General features: G+C 31.1%; 2 protein-coding genes across 6 annotated transcripts in view; one reads left to right on the plus strand and one right to left on the minus strand.

Annotated features, from left to right (window-relative positions):
• The window catches only part of SUPT3H (SPT3 homolog, SAGA and STAGA complex component), a gene marked incomplete at its 5' end in the record, with an annotated part of 435,851 nt that overhangs the window by 387,549 nt on the left and 27,348 nt on the right, over positions 1 to 20,954 (minus strand). Inside the window, one exon of one of the 4 annotated variants that reach the window (XM_079712422.1) lies at positions 2,484 to 2,521. The exons of the other annotated variants lie outside the window; for them this stretch is intronic. Coding sequence (XP_079568548.1) covers positions 2,484 to 2,521 — 38 coding nt within the window. Of the gene's footprint in view, positions 1 to 2,483; positions 2,522 to 20,954 lie in introns of those variants that run through there. 4 annotated transcript variants of the gene reach the window in all.
• Positions 8,417 to 20,954, plus strand: part of RUNX2 (RUNX family transcription factor 2) — a gene marked incomplete at both ends in the record, with an annotated part of 211,258 nt that continues 198,720 nt past the window's right edge. The window contains one exon of one of the 2 annotated variants that reach the window (XM_079712414.1): positions 8,417 to 8,489. In XM_079712414.1, the coding sequence (XP_079568540.1) occupies positions 8,432 to 8,489 (58 nt within the window). The remainder of the gene's footprint in view (positions 8,490 to 20,954) is intronic. The other variant, XM_079712415.1, reaches the window with a different exon arrangement.

A 20,954-nucleotide genomic window follows, 5' to 3' on the forward strand; every position in this document is an offset into this window, starting at 1 on the left:
GGAGTGGGCAAACTGTGGCACACCAGCTGCCTGTTCATGCATATATGGTTTTACTGAAACAGAGGCATGCCCATTCATTCACCTATTGTCTAATTTACTTACTGTCTCTCTTTCAGACTACAATGGCAGAGTTGAGTAGTAAACAGGGACCTTACAGCACACAAAGGCAAAAATCTTTACTATCTAGCCGTCTACAGAAAAAATGTAAACATCTCTGGTAGGGTGTTAACTAAAAAAACACAAATTCAGAATAATTTAAATACAGAAATATAGGCTTCTGCTCATTAAAATACTTCTTCAAAGAGTATAATTTAATAGTATAAACAATTTAGTAGCGGTAGTACAATTCAGTAGTATTTATTTAACGTGAACGAACTTTTAAAGGCATTTTTACATATCTTAGAAGCATCCAATTAATAAACAAGGACATAGTAATAACAGATGTTTATTTTGATCCTCTAAAAACCTCTAGCTTATTGGTCTAGACTTGAGTTACTATAATAAAAAGGTAAAATTTTTTATATTGCTATTTTCAAAAATATTTTACCATTTTCAATTTATATTTGCCACGTATAATTTTGTGAAAAGTAGTTCTTTTAATGTGAATGGAATTTCAATGTAAAAAATAAAACTATAAACTAAAACCTAAAATTGCTATGTATAGCCCAGGCTATCCATATTCACTTCTTTACCAAAAAAAAAAACTTACTATTTATAAAAATAAATGAATTTTCCCCATCTATCTGATTTCATTTTGAAATCAAATCCCCATACACCTTTTCCAAAACATGTTTCACCTTTAAGAAGTTATTGTTATATGTATATGTATAGCTGATTCACTTTGTTATAAAGCAGAAACTAACACACCATTGTAAAGCAATTATACTCCAATAAAGATGTTTAAAAAAAGAAGTTATTGTTTAAGATGAAAAATAGCAGAATGCCTAAAATAAATAGTAAAAAAGAAAAAAAAGTCCCTTCACCTGGACTCACCAATAGTTAACATTTTGCCACATCTGTTTTATGTATGAATTTAAGTATAGTACTGACTTCATGAAAATAACTCATCATGCACCTCTTTTAAGAGTAAGGATATTTTCCTATATATGTGCAACAGCATTATCACACTTAATAAATATTCCATAGTATCATCAATATCAATTCCATATTCAAGTTTCCTCAAATATCCTAAAAATGACTTACGAAGCTTTTTAAAAAATCTAGCATCCAGTCAAGGTTCACATACATGACCAATTTCTGAGAGACAAGGGCCAAATTTTTCTTTAAACAGTCTTTTTGTGTATACTATCTTCTCTCTCCTTTCCGAAAACTTGTTCTCTGGAAAAGCTGTAGGAACACAATTTCCCCAGTACTTTCCTGCCAGAACCATTCAGCAATGGAAAGGTACTGGGATAATGGTGGGGAGTAAACTGAATTTCCAATTATCTCAGTAGATTCTGTTTTCACTATGAAAATATCTAGAATGAAACTGCAATCTTATCATAGCTGATTTCATTTTTTATAAATATATACCTAGCCAACATCATTGATCATCAAGTGAAAAGTCTTGTGACTAAGACATGCCAGGACTGAAGAAATTAAGCTTTAATACTGTTATCACTAATAACTTAATAAGAATCATGAATAACTATCCAAATACTATATCTTATAAAAAGAAACAATATTTTCTAAAAGTCTAAAGCATGCTCTTTACTGGTCACTGAAAAAGCCAGTTTTAGAAGACAAAACATACTCTTTAAAAAAAAATGTAGTCAATTTTTATAGCTCACTAAGTTAAATAAAGTTTTAATCATCCCATAAAAAGACTGAATAGCTTGCATATTATGCCCATGCACTAAGAAACCGACTTCTTTGGCAATTTGTTTCAAAATTTTCAAGCTTTTACTAAAGTGTAAAACTTATATTTTGAACAATGCTTTATTATACCATTATAAAAATATGTACTTCTGAATAACATGAACCACAATTTTTTTATTATTAATATAATTAAAGTATATAAATATTTTCAAATTCTTTCATAATTTATTTAATCTTAAAGTTCAAATTGGAGCAATTTTTGACTACTAAGCTGTCTGCGAAATTGAGATTTCCAATGGGAATACTGTCAAATTTATAAAAACAAAAAGATCAGTATTCTAGTGATTCATTTCCAATATATTCTCTATATTGTTAATTATGGCTGAACTCAGAGTATTTTCCAGTGTAAATTATACACAAGGCTTAACAAATAGTGACCTAAATCTGCAATTGCCTTTACAGAAACCAATGAAAAATCTATACACAGCAATGAAATTGGCATGCAAATAAAAGAACTGTCAAGACATGTATCCCTAAAAATAAGCCTACAATAACTATTTTAAAGGCTGTGTGTGGTCTCACCCATATATTTTGGCAAGATGCACTTTCTCCAACCACAGCTAGATTCATCCAAATGCAGTGGCACTGGAGAGCCTCTGTCTCACCTGTCAAAGTTGAAGAACGTTGTTCCAAAGACCACCATGAGTCCACGGAGAAAAGCCACAGTGCTACAGCTGTTATTGATAAGCAGTCTCTTAAGGAGAAAATACTTCAAACAATTAAGCAAATCAGCCTTAATAGAGATACAGACAGATAGACAATATATTAATGTTTAAATGGTGAGATGACAAATACCATGCAAGGTCGGAAACAGTGACAACTTATACACTGGAATACTAAAGAATCTTTCATAAGTAACACTAACTTAATAGTCTTTTCTATTCTTTATCTAATACAATTTCTATACATTATTTACCAATTCAAAAGAACTATTATGTTTCCCTTATTTAAATATTTAAAAACGTCCCTTATAAAACCTCAAAATTCATCTAAATTACTAAGGTACTAAATTCATCAAAATTACTAAAGTCTGACAGTTAAGAGCACAAAAGATTAAGACTTAAACACAGAAACCCTAAATATACTAAAACCTGATTTTTTTTTATAAGATATTTTTGTATCTTTTCCAACCACATTATAAAAGCAGTTTTCTGCTTTAGATTAACCCCCCTTTAAGAAAGCATATAAACTGGTCAGGTAAGCTATAGGTAGGTTAAGATAAATAAAAAGAAAGAGCAAGAAAAACAATTACTTTGAAAAGAAAAATGCTTCAGTGAACAATTCAAGCCCCATCTCAAACCTGGCAATAAAAAACAACTTAAAGCAAAATGTAAAGAAATATACCTGGCTGGGTGAAAAGTTTAAATAATCGTGATGAACATCTCATAATTTAACTTATTTTTCCTACTAGATGACAATGTCCTCGAACCCTATATAATACGGCAACAATTCAATCAAAAAAGGAAAAGGGTGCCCTTTTGTGCCTTTTCCAGGAAAGTGAATATCCAAGAAGTTCTCATTATAAGAGAGTTTCACCTACAAACAAGTCCCATAGCACAAAGGCTCCAATGTACTATGATGTCCCACACTTTCATTTACTATATTCTCTAAGTACAAAGGTTCCAAAAAGATTAGTTTCACTTTTCCCTAGATATATTTAGTATGTTAACTAGTATAGTTGGGATATTATTTTCCTTTGGTTTTGTCAGTAGCATGTCTGATATAAATTTTATTAAGTGGTAGTATATGTAACATTGCATTGTGGGTAGTAGTTTCCTGCTTTACCCTAGCCACATCCTCAGCTGTCATATGAGCATGTTTCCCATATTTTCTGCAAGTTCTCGACTTTTTTTTCTTCTTAGAAAAATGACAGCAGAAGATGAATTGTTCTAATAATTATAAGAAACATGAATTATTTATACAGTTACATTAAACAAGTATGGATCACTGTGTACTTTGAACAGTCAAAGGGAGAAAAAAGTAATCCTCATAATTAAAGGGCTAAATTCATATGAAACAATGTTAAAGTAAATTAACACAGAGGAAGGAATTAAAAAATGTTAAAAGAAAAAATCTCTGTAATCAGATGCCAATACCATCTAACAAATGAGGTGTACTATAACAAGACAGAACAATGATTTGCCTTGAATGTTAGAAGCTTCAAACCTGTTACGTATTCATTAGTGAAGATTAATGTCAATATCCCCTACTAGAACCTTAAGAATCTACTTTGAGATTTTATAAATGTCAAAACAGAGAAAGAGAAACCAAAAAAGCCTGGAGGAGAGAGGGAAGAAAGGGGGAGGAGTGGAAGGGGAGAGAGAAGGGGAGAGAGGGAGACACAAAAGTTAACTACTTTCTCTTTTGGCATCCAACTTCCACATCATCTCACATTAGACAGAGAGCTGCTAATACTAACCAAATGAAATTGTTCAAACAATCATGGATATGGTAGTGCTTTGGGTTTTTACAAAATTTAAAGAAACTGAGGAGAAAAACAAAGAATACTCTGATTACAAAAAATACCACTTTTTTTAGTATATATATACATACACACACACATATATGCAAATTTTTTAAAGTACCAAAAAATAATACCTTGTACACACATACAACCACACGTGTGTGCAGCTGTGAACATGGATATATACCCCATTAAAATAAGGAAGTGGAATTAAATCTCTCATAATCATCATAATTTAAAATAGCAATAAAATTATACATATTTTACTAACGTAAAAATTTTTCAAAGCATCAATAAAAGGCTCAATAAATGCTATGTAAGTCTCAATAGCTATACATCAAATCCAAAAAAAATTGTCACATACCAAGTTGAAACAAAAAATTCAGAAAATTCCTTGCTAAAACCTCATAATCAATGAGAACATTTTAAGCCAAAATAGGATTTCTACAATTTGTAAAATTCCTACATCAAACCTATTTTGCTTCTATTGTTTTCAATTAAAAGAAAAATAGAACAGCAACAAATATAAGTTTAAAACAATCAAAAAAAAAATAGAAATGGGCACAAGACTGGTATTGATAAAACTACTGTATTATATAATAGGATCATTAATTCAGAAAATTAAAAAATGATTCAAAAGGTAACAATGAAGATATATATGTAGCATTTAAAACATTATAGTCATATCATATAACAATATACAATATAAAAAATTCGACCAATGTTGACAAACGTATTAAATACAAGGCAATGGGAAAACAAATAACTAACTTCTTTACTTTTTGTGAAACTGTTTTCAAGTTCAAAGCTATATTTCATTTCCATGGCATTATAATACATAATTTATATAGCAGACTTAAACTCGATACTTACTTCAACATAGCAAATACTAATATATCCCCTAAAAGAATGAAGTTTTGAGGGTCTTTAAAAAACCAAAAAAAAACCTGTGGTTTGCATTTCTGATTTTAAGCATAATCAAGAGCTTTATCTGCAGTGACTTTTCTGAGTCAGTCTCTCTTCAACACATGTGGTAAGCTATTTCTAATGAAACAGACTGTCAATTATCAAATGTGTACCAGTTATCACTGTTGTTTTTAAATTTTTACCACAAAGTAATATTTGCTCCAAAGAGGATAGATTTTCAATTTATAAAAAGAAAAAAGTATATGTATGTATGTACGTATGCATGTGTTTGTGTGTGTGCGGATAATGGATATACAAACTTTAAAGCACATGACTTCACTGCTTTCTCCTGCCAGAATTTGATGGGCCTCACACAGAACAGAAAGGGAATATTCAACAACATCTATTAAACTCTTAAGCAATAAGAGTGATTACCCTGACCCAAAAATTATGTGCAGGAGGGTTACCTGCAAAAACAGAACAAGCAGTTAAGAGACACATGGATGTTAAAAATTATTCAAATACATATACAGTTAATTTGGAGGGCCAAAGTACACTTAATAAAAACAAAAAATTTTAAGGGAGAAAAAATTTAGCAAAAAGTTATAAGATGTCAGCAAATCCAAACGCAGAAACTGAAAACTCATTCTGAAAAAAGAAAAGCATTTACTTAGCAGACTACTAAATTTTTTCAATTGCCTGATTCTGCTGCTATTGTATGTGCATATGGAACTATGTTTGAAAATTCCACAAATTATATAGACAAAGCCCTCCTTTAACTTACTTTAGACATTAATTAGAGCTACAGATCCCACTGTACGCCTTATTTATGAAAGAGAATCAATGAATAAATTTTCCCTTTTGCATGAGTAACTGCATGTTAAATGAAAGCTTTTACTTTTCAATGTAAAACCTGTTTACATACACAATGAGGCATGATAAATATGTATTTTAAATAAAACACTAAAACGTATTTCTGGTTTTTTATCACTAAAAATTTATTATGGAAAAGTTCTAGGTATTTGAATAATAAAGGATTAAAGTCATTCCCATGTCCTCCCAGTGTATTTTGGGCAAATTCCTTTTTTGTAAGAAACTTATGAACACATTAGTACATTTATCTTTTATCGAATATAAACCAAAAGCAGATAATGAACTGTGCTAGGATGACCATACGAAGGGGTATTTTGGCTCTAGCATCCTCCTCAGTATTTCCCAGTCCTTACCCCATTATACACCCCAAATAATGTTTTGTAATTCACTGTCTCCGCCCACCCTCCCACTCATTTACTTCATGCCACTCCTGGTTACTATCACACTAGGAAGAAGTCTAACATGCAAATTCAGAGTGGCATGGATAAATGGCAAAAAAATGCCTAGAAAATTGGTCTGTTCAGCTTTATAATTTTTGCTGAAAAATACCCCATCTCTCTCAACTGATGAAAACAGGAAGCTCTATTCATAAATATGAAATTCTCTGCCTATGATATATAATCTTCCTAATAAGAAAATGAGTTCTATACATACATGTCCAAAGGGGCAAAAAAGGAGATAGTTTCCCAAAGATGTTTCCAATTTTCTTCTGAATCAGAATTAGCAAATCGAGACGACTAACATACTCTGTGTGCATTATTCCTTACTACACACAGCATTTTGTAATTTATTTCAAAAGCTTCTATTATAAACAAAAAATACAGCTTCTGTTAACCCACTCCATTCTGAGCTTAGAAAAATCAATAACATTGAACAATCTAAGTTACAACATAAGAATTTTACTTTATATTTGTATAAGACTTGCTATCAAAGGCTCTGTTGAAGTTAATATCCAAGTAAACTATACAAAATGAGTATACAAAATGAGTATATTTCCTTGAAAAATAAAAATTATTACAAACATAAAGAAAACTAAGATTCATCCAATAAACTTATGCTACAATTTTTGCTATTCATTTTTATAAGATACTCAAACTAGCCATGAGATAAAGGTAAACATAATACAAAAGATACTAATTATATTTAATCTTTATTGTAGGAGCCGGCATCTAATACTGATCATACATAAACTAGACAGACATGATTTAATATTTGTAAAGGAATCCCCAGACTAACACTTTCATGACAGCCAATTACAGTCAAGCCCAGCAAGCAGTTTGCAACCAGACCTTAGGAAAGGTAAACTTTTTTACAATGAGTTACAGATTCATGAGTTTAAGAAGACAAGAAAAAGAAAAACAGAAGGACTCCAATCACCCAGCAAATATGAAGCAGACCCCAGAATGTGATACAATCCAAAGATGTAAATTATTGTAAATCATCACTGTTGTTCAGGATTTCACACACAGCCTCTTGAGCCAATTTTGCTCACTTTTCCACAGACACAATAATGAACTAAATAAAAGGAGGAGGCACAAAAAGTAGGGGTGGGGGGATAGAAAGGAAAGCCCACAACAGCAGAGTTCTGCTCTACAAACGCTTAACCTTACAGGAGTTTGGGCTCCTTCAGCATTTGTATTCTATCCAAATCCTCATGAGTCACAAAAATTAAAAAGCTATATCCTTCTGGATGCCAGGAAGGGCCTTACCACAAGCCTTTTGTCAGAGAGAGAGAGAGAGAGAGAGAGAAAGAGAGAGCATGAGCAAGGGGGGAAAGCCACAGTGGTAGGCAGTCCCACTTGACTGTGAGTACTATGAGGTCACAAACCACATGATTCTGTCTCTCCAGTAATAGTGCTTGCAAAAAAAAGGAGTTTGAAAGCTTTTGCTTTTTTGGATTGTGTGAATGCTTCATTCGCCTCACAAACAACCACAGAACCACAAGTGCGGTGCAAACTTTCTCCAGGAGGACAGCAAGAAGTCTCTGGTTTTTAAATGGTTAATCTCCGCAGGTCACTACCAGCCACCGAGACCAACAGAGTCAGTGAGTGCTCTCTAACCACAGTCTATGCAGTAATAGTAGGTCCTTCCAATATTTGCTCATTCTCTTTTTGTTTTGTTTCCTTGCTTTTCACATGTTACCAGCTACATAATTTCTTGACAGAAAAAAATAAATATCAAGTCTATGTACTGCAGGCATACTGTAAAACTAAAACAAGGTTTGGGTATGGTTTGTGTTTTCAGTTTAAGGCTGCAAGCAGAATTTACAACAGAGGGTACAAGTTCTATCTGAAAATAAAAGGAGGGACTATGGCATCAAACAGCCTCTTCAGCACAGTGACACCATGTCAGCAAAACTTCTTTTGGGGTAAGTGTTCTCATATTTTAAAATCCTATAAGAGATGAACCTGTTAAACATAAAGGTATGTTTCTCGGATAAACTTGCTAGCTTTGCCAGCTAACATTATATTAAAGATCATAATGATGCTATTTTGTTGCACTAAAAGTTGAAAAATGAAATTGCTGTACAAATTTGCTTTTGGCATCTGTAACTTATCTACTTCTCGGACTAATGACTTGAAATAGAAAAAATTAAATTATCTCACATTAGTCTAAATGTTTTCTAGAGCTATAGAAGTGAGGTAGTTGAAACAGTAAAGGCAAGTTTAATATTCTCATTAACCTTCACTGAAATAAAATTAGACACTAAATTAATCAAAGTATTGTGAAGTATTCACTCCGGCAGCTCCCAATATTTGAGCAAACTTTTAAAAGGAAGCAATTTTACAAAATAACAGACCACAGAATTATCTTGACATTATACTCTACTATGTAAAACAGAGAAATAAACCTGCAGTATAACTTACATTTTAACCAGCTCAACTACAAGAAATCTACTTATAATTTTAGACTGCATCATAAGATATCCGTACAAGTTTGTTTCTAAGCAACTTTACATAACTGAAGCATATATTCAACTGAAATAAAATTATGATAAGTATGTAATAGCCATTTTTAAAAGATCTTTATAATTGCCCAGGATATCCAGGATATTAAAAAGCTCACAGAAGTCGTCAAAAACTTACATGCAATCATAACTTCCTATACAATTTTAGTTTACATCTACACACTATTATCCATAAGTAGAAATTGTTATAAACATAGCAAACATTAAAACGTCTAGGATTCTTTTAATCATATTCTTTGACCTACCAAAATGAGTATCGTTTAGTCTCATAAAAAAGAAAACTCTGTAAGGATACTCTGCATGATTTAGAAGAGCCATACCAATTAAGTCATGCTGGACTTTAAAAGAAAACAGGCATAATATAGTATTAATATTTAATTTAAAGTTAGTGTTAATACACAAAAGTAAACTACTTCAACATTCATCAGCTAAGATGGTATTATAGTAAAATATCTAAACACTTACAAGATTTTCTTTATGCTGTCCAACATGTTCTACAAGGCAAGTTTATAAAATTTTCTTTTATCCTTTAAAATAAATCCTTTTGCTGTGTATACCTGTATTAACTTTGCTTTATAACTTACAACTAACGATTGGAGTTTCTTTTACTCCTCCTACTTCACACATTTTAACTGGCTACCAGAGGATCGGTCTTAGTTTCAGTCAAAGAGAAATAATTAAACCTGAAGGAGAAAAAAGGTTTCTCTTAAAAGGGTGAGGAAATATACTATGTATTTTACAAAAAAAAATGTAAAATTGCTGTAGTGACTCCCTCAATAGTTCTAAGTGGGCCCCCTCAGTTATAATACATACAATAATCACAGATTATTTTTTTAATTTAATGGAAGATAATAAGCATTACTGTAAAAATTTCTGCATTAAGGAAGCAGAACATATACACAACTAGACTGCATTAACAACCCCTATTATAATTATAGCTCATACATGGAAACTTTTGCTGTTCACATCCAAGAGAAGAGGGGAAAAAAATGCTTAAAACTATTGTTATATGGAGGGATAACTTGAAACAGCATCTCAAGCAGTTAAGTTACTCTTCACAATGTTACTCTATTTTTTAAAAAATAAGAATTTTTCAAACCAGATTGGGAACACAAATTTCAAGGACTATTTCAGCATTAGATGTAAAGTTACTAACATAGACACAAAGAATACGTTAAAATGTTCTTTATTCTGTCATATGAGGGAGTGTTACATTTCTGTGACATCCTTAGTAACTATTTCTACAGTAAAATTTTCAAAACTTGACCCAGTTTCAAACAGGCATGATAATGAATTAAATAATCTTCTATCACATCACATATTTTTATACATCATAACTAAGTCTTCCTCTTCTGAAAAGTGGAATTTACCCTCTCCCACTCCCAAATAGTATTTGAGAGCCTGGATAGAGAACATAAGATGAACCCACTACACGGGACTAATTACAGGTGGGTGGTGGACATAATGTATAGGTTATCATCACACTACAAACATTTCCCCCTTCTGGAATCTATCTGAAGTCTGAAACCTCACTTCAGGCTTTAAATTCTTAAGTAATTGATTATCAAAACAACCTAATGAAATGTCAAAAGTATGTGCTCCAATTTTGTAAAATAGCTTTAAAAGTTCAGGCTCTTCCTAGGTAAGGTACAAAAGAACACAGTGACCAACTGCCTCACCTCAAAATAATGAGTGAAAAGTGTGTGTGTGTGTGTGTGTGTGTGTGTGTGTGCGTGTGTGAATTTTCAATGTGCACTACTCAAAATCTGTCCATTATTTATCATAAATGAAGTCTGTTAAAATGAACAGAGGTAACTCATGGAGTATCTTACCATTAAGAACTTATTTATGAAAATATATCAGCTGACAGACTAAATTTCTACATAAAACCTTTGTAACTGACCGTAGTGCCCGACTGCATGTGATGTGTGAAGACTGATTTCCAAAACAATAGTTGTGGTCCATATCAATGATAGTGATTTTATAGTTTCAAGATTTAACAGCGACAAAGTGTCACAACTTGCTTCTAAAATAAGAGAGCTAAATTCCAAAATCCAGGGAGATGATTTAAAAAGAGCATACATAGAAGACCACTCCTATTAAAAGCTAACAATGTCGATGCAATTTCCAAAGACTCTTATTATTATTTAACATTATAGTAAATAATCATAATTTTACATGAAAACTGGCAAAGATTTCACTTTTAAACATTAAAAATATTTTAGAATGTAGAAGATTTAAAACAAATCACAGAAAAATATTGTTAGTCTATATAAATCTCTTGATAGTCTCTAAATGACAAGAAAGCATGAAATATACATGGTTACATTATGATATACTTTAGTTATTTTAAAAGAAGAAAAAATTAATCTCTTCAATTACACCCTTCAAACTAATCACTGATAGTTTGACTTGTTTAAATCAGTCATGCTAAAGTTAAATTCAGTAAGATAGAAATGTTCCAGTTTGTTAAAAGAACACTGAAATATTTGATGGTTAAATAAACTGCAGAGGGGGGAAAAAACTAACTCATTGAAGGCACTAAGATTTTATCAAACACACAGAATTAATCTTTATTGAATAGAACCATTCACAAATCAAAACTCACTGTACTTCAGTACTTTCAAGCAGCGCTAATCAATTACAAACCTTTTCTAGTGCTTCAAAACTCATGTGCTTTCAATTTTATACACTGGTGGTCCTCAAGTACTGTATTGGGGCTGAGTTAAGACATTCTGTATCACAACTTTTTTTTCAACAAATATTCATCTAGAGGGCTTTTTTTTTTCCTCTCAAGAGCTGCTCACATGAAAACTGTGGTAATATTTTTATACTGTACTTCTTTGTTGAAGCAAAAGGTTAGGGGTTACCTAAATACCTCAACTGTATATACGAAAAAGGGAAAAGGTAAGTATTCATATAAAAAAATCCAATGGGACTGGATTATTTATTTTTGCATTTCCTATGATTAATGATGCACCCATGCATACTCGAAAACTGATGGCAAAACAGGGTAACATCTCAAACTCCTCTCCAAAGCATACAAATGCCAACCTTCCATGCTGTTCTAACCCTTGTTGCAAGATACTAAAATGTGACAACTCTAAGTCAATAGTGAGGTCATGCAAATCTCCTCAAAAGCATTCATTGCAAATGCAATTAATTACCTAACAAAACTCTACAGAGATATTTTTACATAAGGGATCCACTGGAACAGTCTACCTCTACAGTGTGTCTCTGTAAAAATAATACACATATGGTCAAACAGACAAATACCTTCAATCTGAAAGAATCCTTCCTACAAACAATAAACCTGTAAACGTGACAAAGCGTAACTATTTTTTCTAGTCATCTGCCATGCAAGATTTATTAGTAAATGGGTGCTAACAAAACCAATGCTAATTTAAGCAGTATTCCCATTAGGTTACCCAAATGCACTACCTTTTTCTCCTATACCAATGAATTTCACTGAAGATAAAACTTCATCCAAAAAAAAAACCTGTCATTAGCCTCCCATAATAAGGATAACAATAAATTCCATATTCAGTATTTTCTAAAGAGAAAAATATTCTAAGCTGTCTAAAGTATATGGAAATTCTTCATGAAATAGGAAATATTTAATGTTTTAAAACAAATCTTTAGAAAAGGAAGTCTCACATAATGAAAATATACACCTTGATACAATCTATTGCCATTTCAAAGTTTATGGAATTCGGTGGAGATGTATTTTAATTAATGTATTACAATTCAAAAAAATAATGGGGAAATTCTATACCTTATTCAAAGGGACTTTACTTACAATTTTAACCACAGTTGACCACAAGCTTTTGTCCATTTAACAACAAGCACACATACATTCCCACATAATTTTTTAAAGATCTGTAGAGCAACTGAGATTAAATGCTCTTTTATTACATTGTATACAAAATCTTTATCTTATGTTGAATTCTTAGGAATTTCTCCCCTTTGTATTATTTACTAAGGATGTAGGATTCAACTTTGGACAGTGCTGAATGTAAGCAATACCATACCAATCATTTCGGGTGTTTATTGTTGTTGTTGAACAGGATGTTAACTCTAAAGTGTATTTTTTCATAAATATGTGTCTTATACGAATAAAAACCTAATCATTCACCATTATATGTTAAGATAATTCCCAAACAAAATGAGCTGTAGAATTGAGTCCAGATAAGCATTTAATACTTGCAGTGAAGAAAAAATTCATTATTGATACACCTCCTATAAGTACTCTTTATTCTTGTTAATACTCATAAATCCAACATCCAATATGTAGTCCAGGACTAAAAATCATACTGAGTGTGATTTTGCCTCTAATTAAGTGATTTTCAATTTTTAAATCAACTGCCCACAAAACAAGGAATTCTGCACCATACAGACATATATTAAGTGAATGCAATTTTAATGATGTTTAAGATATTTTAAAATTATTATATTGATGTCAGGAGATTTACCAAGTTACATTATTCTCAGACATGTATTTAAAATTATGGTGGCAATTAAAGACTGTTATCTGCACTACTTCTACTGCCATCCCTTAAGAAATTATACATAAGAATTACATTAGAGAAGTGAGAGTCTAACAAGGTACATCCAAGTATCCTGTGCAAGGCCAATAATTTTTACCACAAAATCAAATAACTTTATTTTATACTTTTCAGTCTTTGTATCAATGGTGTCTACTGAAATCATTATACCCTCAACTATAAAAATATATTTACATAAAAGACTTAGCTAAAAACTCAAACATTTAAATACACATTTTCAGGTTCACAAAAATCATATGAACCATGAGTGTGCCAGACTTTGTTTATACATTCCTTATTGTTAGATATTCCTTGTAGTCAGGTATCTTACAACTAAATCCATTTTGTGGATCAGTTAAAAGCAAAAGCCAAAAAAAAAAGGGGGAAATAAAGGAAAAATGCTAGCCAAATCACAATAACAAACAGTAAGGTTCTAAGGCATGTATATGCAATGTCTTTCTTTGGAAAAATTCGAATAATGATGTTGCGGTATTCCACAGAACTTTCTATAGACATGGACATATTTTTATACAAAAGCTAAATATTTGCCACATAAATACAACTTCAATTTCTTTCAATTATGAAAATTTTAATATGTAGTATATGAATCTACCTGTGAATGCATATGAATGCATACACACAAGTGACTAGAGAAACTTGGGATAATAACTGTAAACCAGGAAGAAAACAACTGTAAATTAGTTAACTGAGGTATCATTTGTAGTTCTGTTGGAAAGATAATCAATTACTTTTTGCATGTATACTAACAGAGAAATGTTAATCTGTAAAACCAACAACAGAGATTAGGCATCTGTTAGGGTACACAAGATTAAAATAATCAAAAACTATACTTGTAAAACACAAGGACACTATTTTCCAGTTATAAACTTAAATTAAAAACTGGTATCAGTTAAACAAATTATTACAGTTCACAAGGGAAAATATGAATGTAATTAATCTGCTAACAGATACTATTTACATACATTATCTCAAAGAACAACTCTGGCTTGAAGCTAAACAGGTATATTTTCTGTATATTTACTCATTGCCCATATAACCTAGGTAAACAAGTTAAATTAGGCATTGTGATTTTTAATTAGGTTATTTCATTTTGATAGTAATAATTATAATTAATTTTATTTTTAAATTTTTCTACTGAAGTTCCCAATTTAAACTTCAAATTTCCAGATAATCTTTAAGTGGAAAGGTATCATCATTTCTACCAAATGATTAAGAATTACTTAAATGGATCTAAACAAAGTGAATTCACTATGAACCTGAAAAGAAAAAAGTGCTGTATTTTACAATTAATATTTATCTCATTGGTTTTACAGTATTAGTGTAATTTGATCCCAGAATTAGACACAAGAGTATGCAAAAGTTACAGGGTACGTGTTCCCTTTAATCAATGATAACTTTATTATAAGTTTTGTAAACACACCTTAAAGAAAACCTATTTTTTGAAGAAAAGTGAATTCTCACTTTATTTTATAAACTTGTCAGATTACAGAAATCTGCAATAATATACTACCACAGAAAGAAAACTTCTTTATGCTAATAGTCTACATTATTATCAATCACTGTGTTTTCCATAAAATGTATAAACGTAAAAATATACAAGCATTTCATACTAAGGACCTTAGCACCCGATTCAAAAATATTAAGACACTATAAGAAGATACCTACAAGAAAACTTCCATCAAGACAGTTCCATCCTAATATCAGGCAAGATAACTGGTTACAAAAGGTAATCTAGCAAGATTAATTTTTACTTCTCACGAAACTTGTAAAGCTTTTAGGTAATTCGTCTTTTGACAGAATGCAGAAAAAACTGCTACTGCTCTTACAGAGTTCAAAACAAAAATTAAAATATTTAAGAAGATAATCCATAAAACAGATATACTTACAAAGACAATGTACTACAGTATGTTCGTAAAGCAATATAAACGTGAAAGTCAATGTAATCCAAACCTTTGATCATTAATCCAACCTTCTCTTCATAGTAGAAACTCCTCTTTTTCATATTATTAAAACTCCAGGGTTACACAGAATTCTTTACATTCCCTCAGTTGTTAAAACTAAACACACATAATATATTCTATTTTAGGAGGAAAACTTATAACATTTTTAAAACTTTTTACCACAAGTATCCACTTTATTTTTAAAATACTATTATCTAAGCTAGATCAAGACAATCGGTATTGTCAGAACATCACTCTTGATTTAGTAATAAAGATTTAACAATATATTTCCCATATACTATGTATAAGCAGATTGCAGAATATTTTAGTGCACCAATAGGACCAAAGAAAACACATACGGAGATTTATTTTTAATCATCATTCACAAGTATCTAGAAAGAAAATTGAGACATATGCTGATTTTTAGCTTATTTTTATTTTTATAAATGTTCTTACTTTTTAATGTAATGATAAATCAGAATATATCAAGAGATACTATAACTATTTTTTAAGAGAGCAAAATATTTGGCTTAAATTGCTAAATTATTTCATTATTAAGTGGTTAAACCATTCTATATATGCTTATATGTGTAAAAATCATTTTTACCCAGATATGTTCAAACTATTTTCTTGGCTATGAAATGAAATCATGTGCTCCAACAAATAACATAGTATTTTTGATAAAGTATTTATGTACAAAGTAAATATATATTACATGTACAAAATGATAAGTGATTTTCTATAATGAAACTAATATATGTAACTCAAATTCTCTACTTTGATTTAAACCTTATTCAGCCAAATACATGGTCAATTCATTGTGTTTCCATGATCAAAAAACATCTAATACCCTGAATGCTGTTTTAAAGGAAACTTTAAGAAAAATCATCTTATTATTGTAAGCTGACAGAAAGGAATTTTTTGAAAAGTAGCTGTGAAAAGTGTGTGATCTGAAAACTTACATATGAACTTAAAACTTACATACTCAAACATATGAAATGAACAAGAAAACAGCAAACAAATGGCATAAAATAAAACTCTACCTAGCAACAATACCACACTAAGAAGTCAACCCTGAGCATAGGAGAAACACATACACTTTTTAAAATAAACTTTCAAATGCAAACTTGCATTTGAACATTTTGAACAGATAACATTCCAGTGATTACAGAATTTTCTTCTAAACTGGCAAGACTAAAAAGGATCACATCTAATTCCTAATTTTGCAATTATAATGTCTGATACTTTCTTTAATCATAAGACTACCATTTATTCTAAACTGGCTGGAAAGGCTTGCCCATTGCATTTTTCCTGTACGTACCTCTTCCTTATCAATTATGGTGTATCTTCAGCATTCGGAGAAGAGAAAAAAAAAGCTTCAAACTTTAACAAAGTTTAAAACATATCATTAAATCAATATTCACAGGCTACTGTAAAAATATTCATTTCTAGAAGGCCAGAAAATCTTGCTTTTTTTAAGCTGACGCATCTACACATAGAAAGCAACTTTTAGTAAGTTCTTTTGCTACGCCATAATGATCTGCTCCAAAAACTCAAGGGTACCTAAAACAACGGGCTACCTGTTCTAGCCATGCTTAGGAATGTGTCCAAATCATTTTTATTGATTTAACCTTTATAGGAATGCTACATATCCTCAGAGCAAAACATTTTGAATGTATTTATAATATGATACACTTCTGAGAAACCATGAAAAAGAAAGCCAAAAACAAATCTAGATACTCCTCCACCCTTGGTTGTTATGGGTTTATTTCTGTTTACTTTAAACACTATCAACAGACCTAAATATTAAATAATTTTATTTAGGAAAACTTACTTTGGCACCACTGTAAGAAGAAATTAAAAATTTATTTTGGAAAAAAAAAGTGCATTTAAATAAATTCTAACTTTAAGAAATAAAACGCCTGACTTGACAATGATGTCACATCTACAAATTTTAACAGATTCTAAATACTCCTTTTATACTCTAGTTACACATTAATCATGGAACCTACAAACATATCAAACTTAAAGAATTTAGTCCTTATTGAATAAACTAGGTTGTACTGTAGTTTACATTCTGAGAGTTTACAGAGAAAGTTCTGTGTTGCCTATCTCTCTAGCTTTCTGCAAGTGGTACTTTATTAATGGCTTCAGCAGCTAAGGCCTGCATTAGTTATGTTTGCCAAATAATAATTCACAATATTATGCTTCCTCACATTATGGTTCATCATTCGTTAACTTGAACCTCACCTCTAAAGAAGTTATACTTTCACTGCAAACTGTTCTCTTAAAAAGGCAAACAAGTTTTGAGCATTTCCAGATGTGGCACTCAAAAAAAAAGAGAAAAATCATAGGCAAATTCGCAAAGAATTCTGAAATTATTAATAAAAATATGGTAAAACTGGAGTTACCACTTATTGCTTCAATGATCATCCACAAGTTCAAGAGCTGAATGTACTATTTATCAAATTAAGAAACTTATGATAGAGCACTAATGATTTCAGATAGCTGCCAGTAGATAAAACAAGCATATTTCAGTGTGAGACAAGATTCTACTGAACTGGAATTTCTGACACTCTGACAATTACTGAACATGCAAGAATAAAATCATAATATTATCTTTTTCAAATAGTTAACCTATTTTTTTCTGGGTAATATAAATTTGGGTTCGGCTACATTATTTTCATTGTCAGTATTTTTTATGAAACATACAAGCATGCATAAGATTATGCTAAACTAAAATTAAAATAATTTATATGCAGCCTACTTCCCTGGAGCAAGGCTGGAAGAAGAGTGAGGCAAGCAAGCAGGCACCTATGGTTCAAAATTTAAGGAGATCCTCAGGCAACAGCCCTGACAGTGAGTGCCTCCTTAAACGCTGTGCCCTGGACACTCTGCTTGCCTCACTCTAGGCCCAGGTTCTCCTCCGGAGGCACATTAGCGTAAAGCATTTCATGAGACATATTCTAAGCAAGGTATCATAAACAGAAATATGATAATATAAGAATAAGAAAATTAAAAATGTTTCTATCTTTATCTGATTTACATTTTTCTAAAAAAAGAAAAAAGGAACCACTCCAACTTAAATGTAAATTTTTTTATTCACTGTATATTATAATGAGTAGTTAAGAGTTCTGAGACTGCACAAATTTTCTTTAAAGGAGACTTATATTTGCCATAAATATCTTTCAAAGTAAACTAAGTTGCCTTATTGTTTTAAAAAAAAAAGAACTAAGTATGTTCCATTATAGGGTTCACAGAGCTACACTTGAGTTGTAGCCCAGTGACATCCAGATCTGACTAATCAACAGAATCACTTGAGGAATAGGTCTTGGGGAGGGGAAGGGAGAAGAGGCAGTCTTGGGAATTTTTTTAAGCAAAGCTCTCCAGGTAAATCAGCCAAGTTTGAGAGCCAATAGTCAACTTATAATAAGCTTATTAAGACAAGTTATACATATTAATTATATAAATTTCCAAATTGTCTCCTCCCTAAACATTTGTAAAGCTTGTTCACAAAATAGAAACCATTAAAATTTCAGTTTGTTACTTTACTTCCCCTTCTTCAAGTAGCGGTTAGTCAATGGTGATGTGTCCAACAAGTAATATTAATAAGGAAAATAAAATCAGAAGCATAGACAATTCAATGAGATGAATAGAGCCGCCCAAATTAATATTTTTATTTTAGGTTTAAATAACTATTCTAAGTATATCATCTCAATCTATTCTACAAACCTAGTATTTTAAACTTTAAATTCATTTAATTAAGTTCACAGTAACATATCTTAAGAAAATATATGTGCCTAAAATACCTTGAAACTGTACTTTGTTTTTATGTTAGCTTTTCTTTCTTGACTGTTTATTGTGCCAGGCACTACACTAAACCCGTTATAAACATTATTTCCTTTAATTCTCACAACTCTCTTATATGAGATGGGCATTATAATTATTTACAGATGAGGAAACTGAAAATGAGGTAATAAAATCTGCCCAAGGTCACACAGTTAAAGAGCTGGGATTCAAACCCAAGCCTTCTCACTCTTAATTACTACCTTATAGTGTTAAACCTAACCTTAATGAAGTGACTTCCTAATCCCTAATTTCATCTGTAAAGGTATTAGTTCTCAGAAACATAATTAAAGTTTTATTAAATTGACAAAATACAAAAAAAGAGAGAATCTTTGCATCTCCAAAGACTCCCAAAGTATAACTTTTAGTAATACTGATCAGTGAGAATCAAAAAGATTAAGAAAAAATGAAACAAGAAGATACCAAGGGATAAGATTTGGGTCAGGTTTAATCAGAAAATGCAAGTTCCAAGGAAATAAATAATTCTTAACCAATCATTATAATCAATAATCTTATTTAATGTCCACACCACACAGTATATACTTAACATGAGATGAAAATACCATTTTAGGAGTTAAAAATTAAGCTCTTAAATTGAACATAAGGAATTTATAATCCTCCTTATTTATAAAATTAAAACGATAATCATTTCAATCACAGGCTTTGGTGTCAGTCAGATCTGGAGTCAAATCCTAGTTCCTGTAATTATCCACAATATTCCCTTTGCCACGGTCTCACTGTCCTACCTAAAATTTAAGGCCTATATGCACACACTTATGCTAAGTGACCGAGACAACTTTAATTTCTAAATATTAATTTCTAACTATACTTTCCTAAATTCTTATTCACTTAAATCTTTGATGTTCCCGAAGATCCATGGATAAGGGTACATTTTTCTTTACCTACTGAAGAGATTATATACATGATTTTAGGAAGTATATCTTTTGACATGCACTGTTCATCCCAATTTCATCCACAACCATTTCTCCATTATTATTCAAAACAAAAAATCTTAGAAAAGCCACAAAAGAGCTCTAGCTGCTTTTTTTTTTTTTTTTTTTTTCTGGCAGAGGGTAGGAATAAAGCTGTGAGATTACATTTCTCAATCTACATGGATCCACTGAGAGAAGATGCACTGACCAGAAGCCACAGGTGATAAGTAGATGAGACATTTTTGCAAAGAATAAAGAACTGAGAAAACTGTTTGAGCATCTTCAAACATCAACAGACTTCTCCAGTCATTCTGCACCCATATTTAATTTGATACGTAAAGTTTTAATGATCAAACCAACAACTTGAGAAAGCCTAAATAAGGTAGAGTTATTTATTAACATTAAATAAACACACATGCAAGTATAAAACCATAGATACTACATTTTAGAAAAGGAAATATGCAAACCAGTGCCGTATCTGGCAATGGAGGCAAGAAGTTAAAAAAATTTTTTGGTTAGAAATAAAAGCTAATAGGGTCAGATACTTCACTGGCTTTAAACTCCACAAGTATTCACACTGAT

This window comes from Hyperoodon ampullatus (assembly GCF_949752795.1).
Source record: "Hyperoodon ampullatus genome assembly, chromosome: 10".
NCBI lineage: Eukaryota > Metazoa > Chordata > Mammalia > Artiodactyla > Ziphiidae > Hyperoodon > Hyperoodon ampullatus.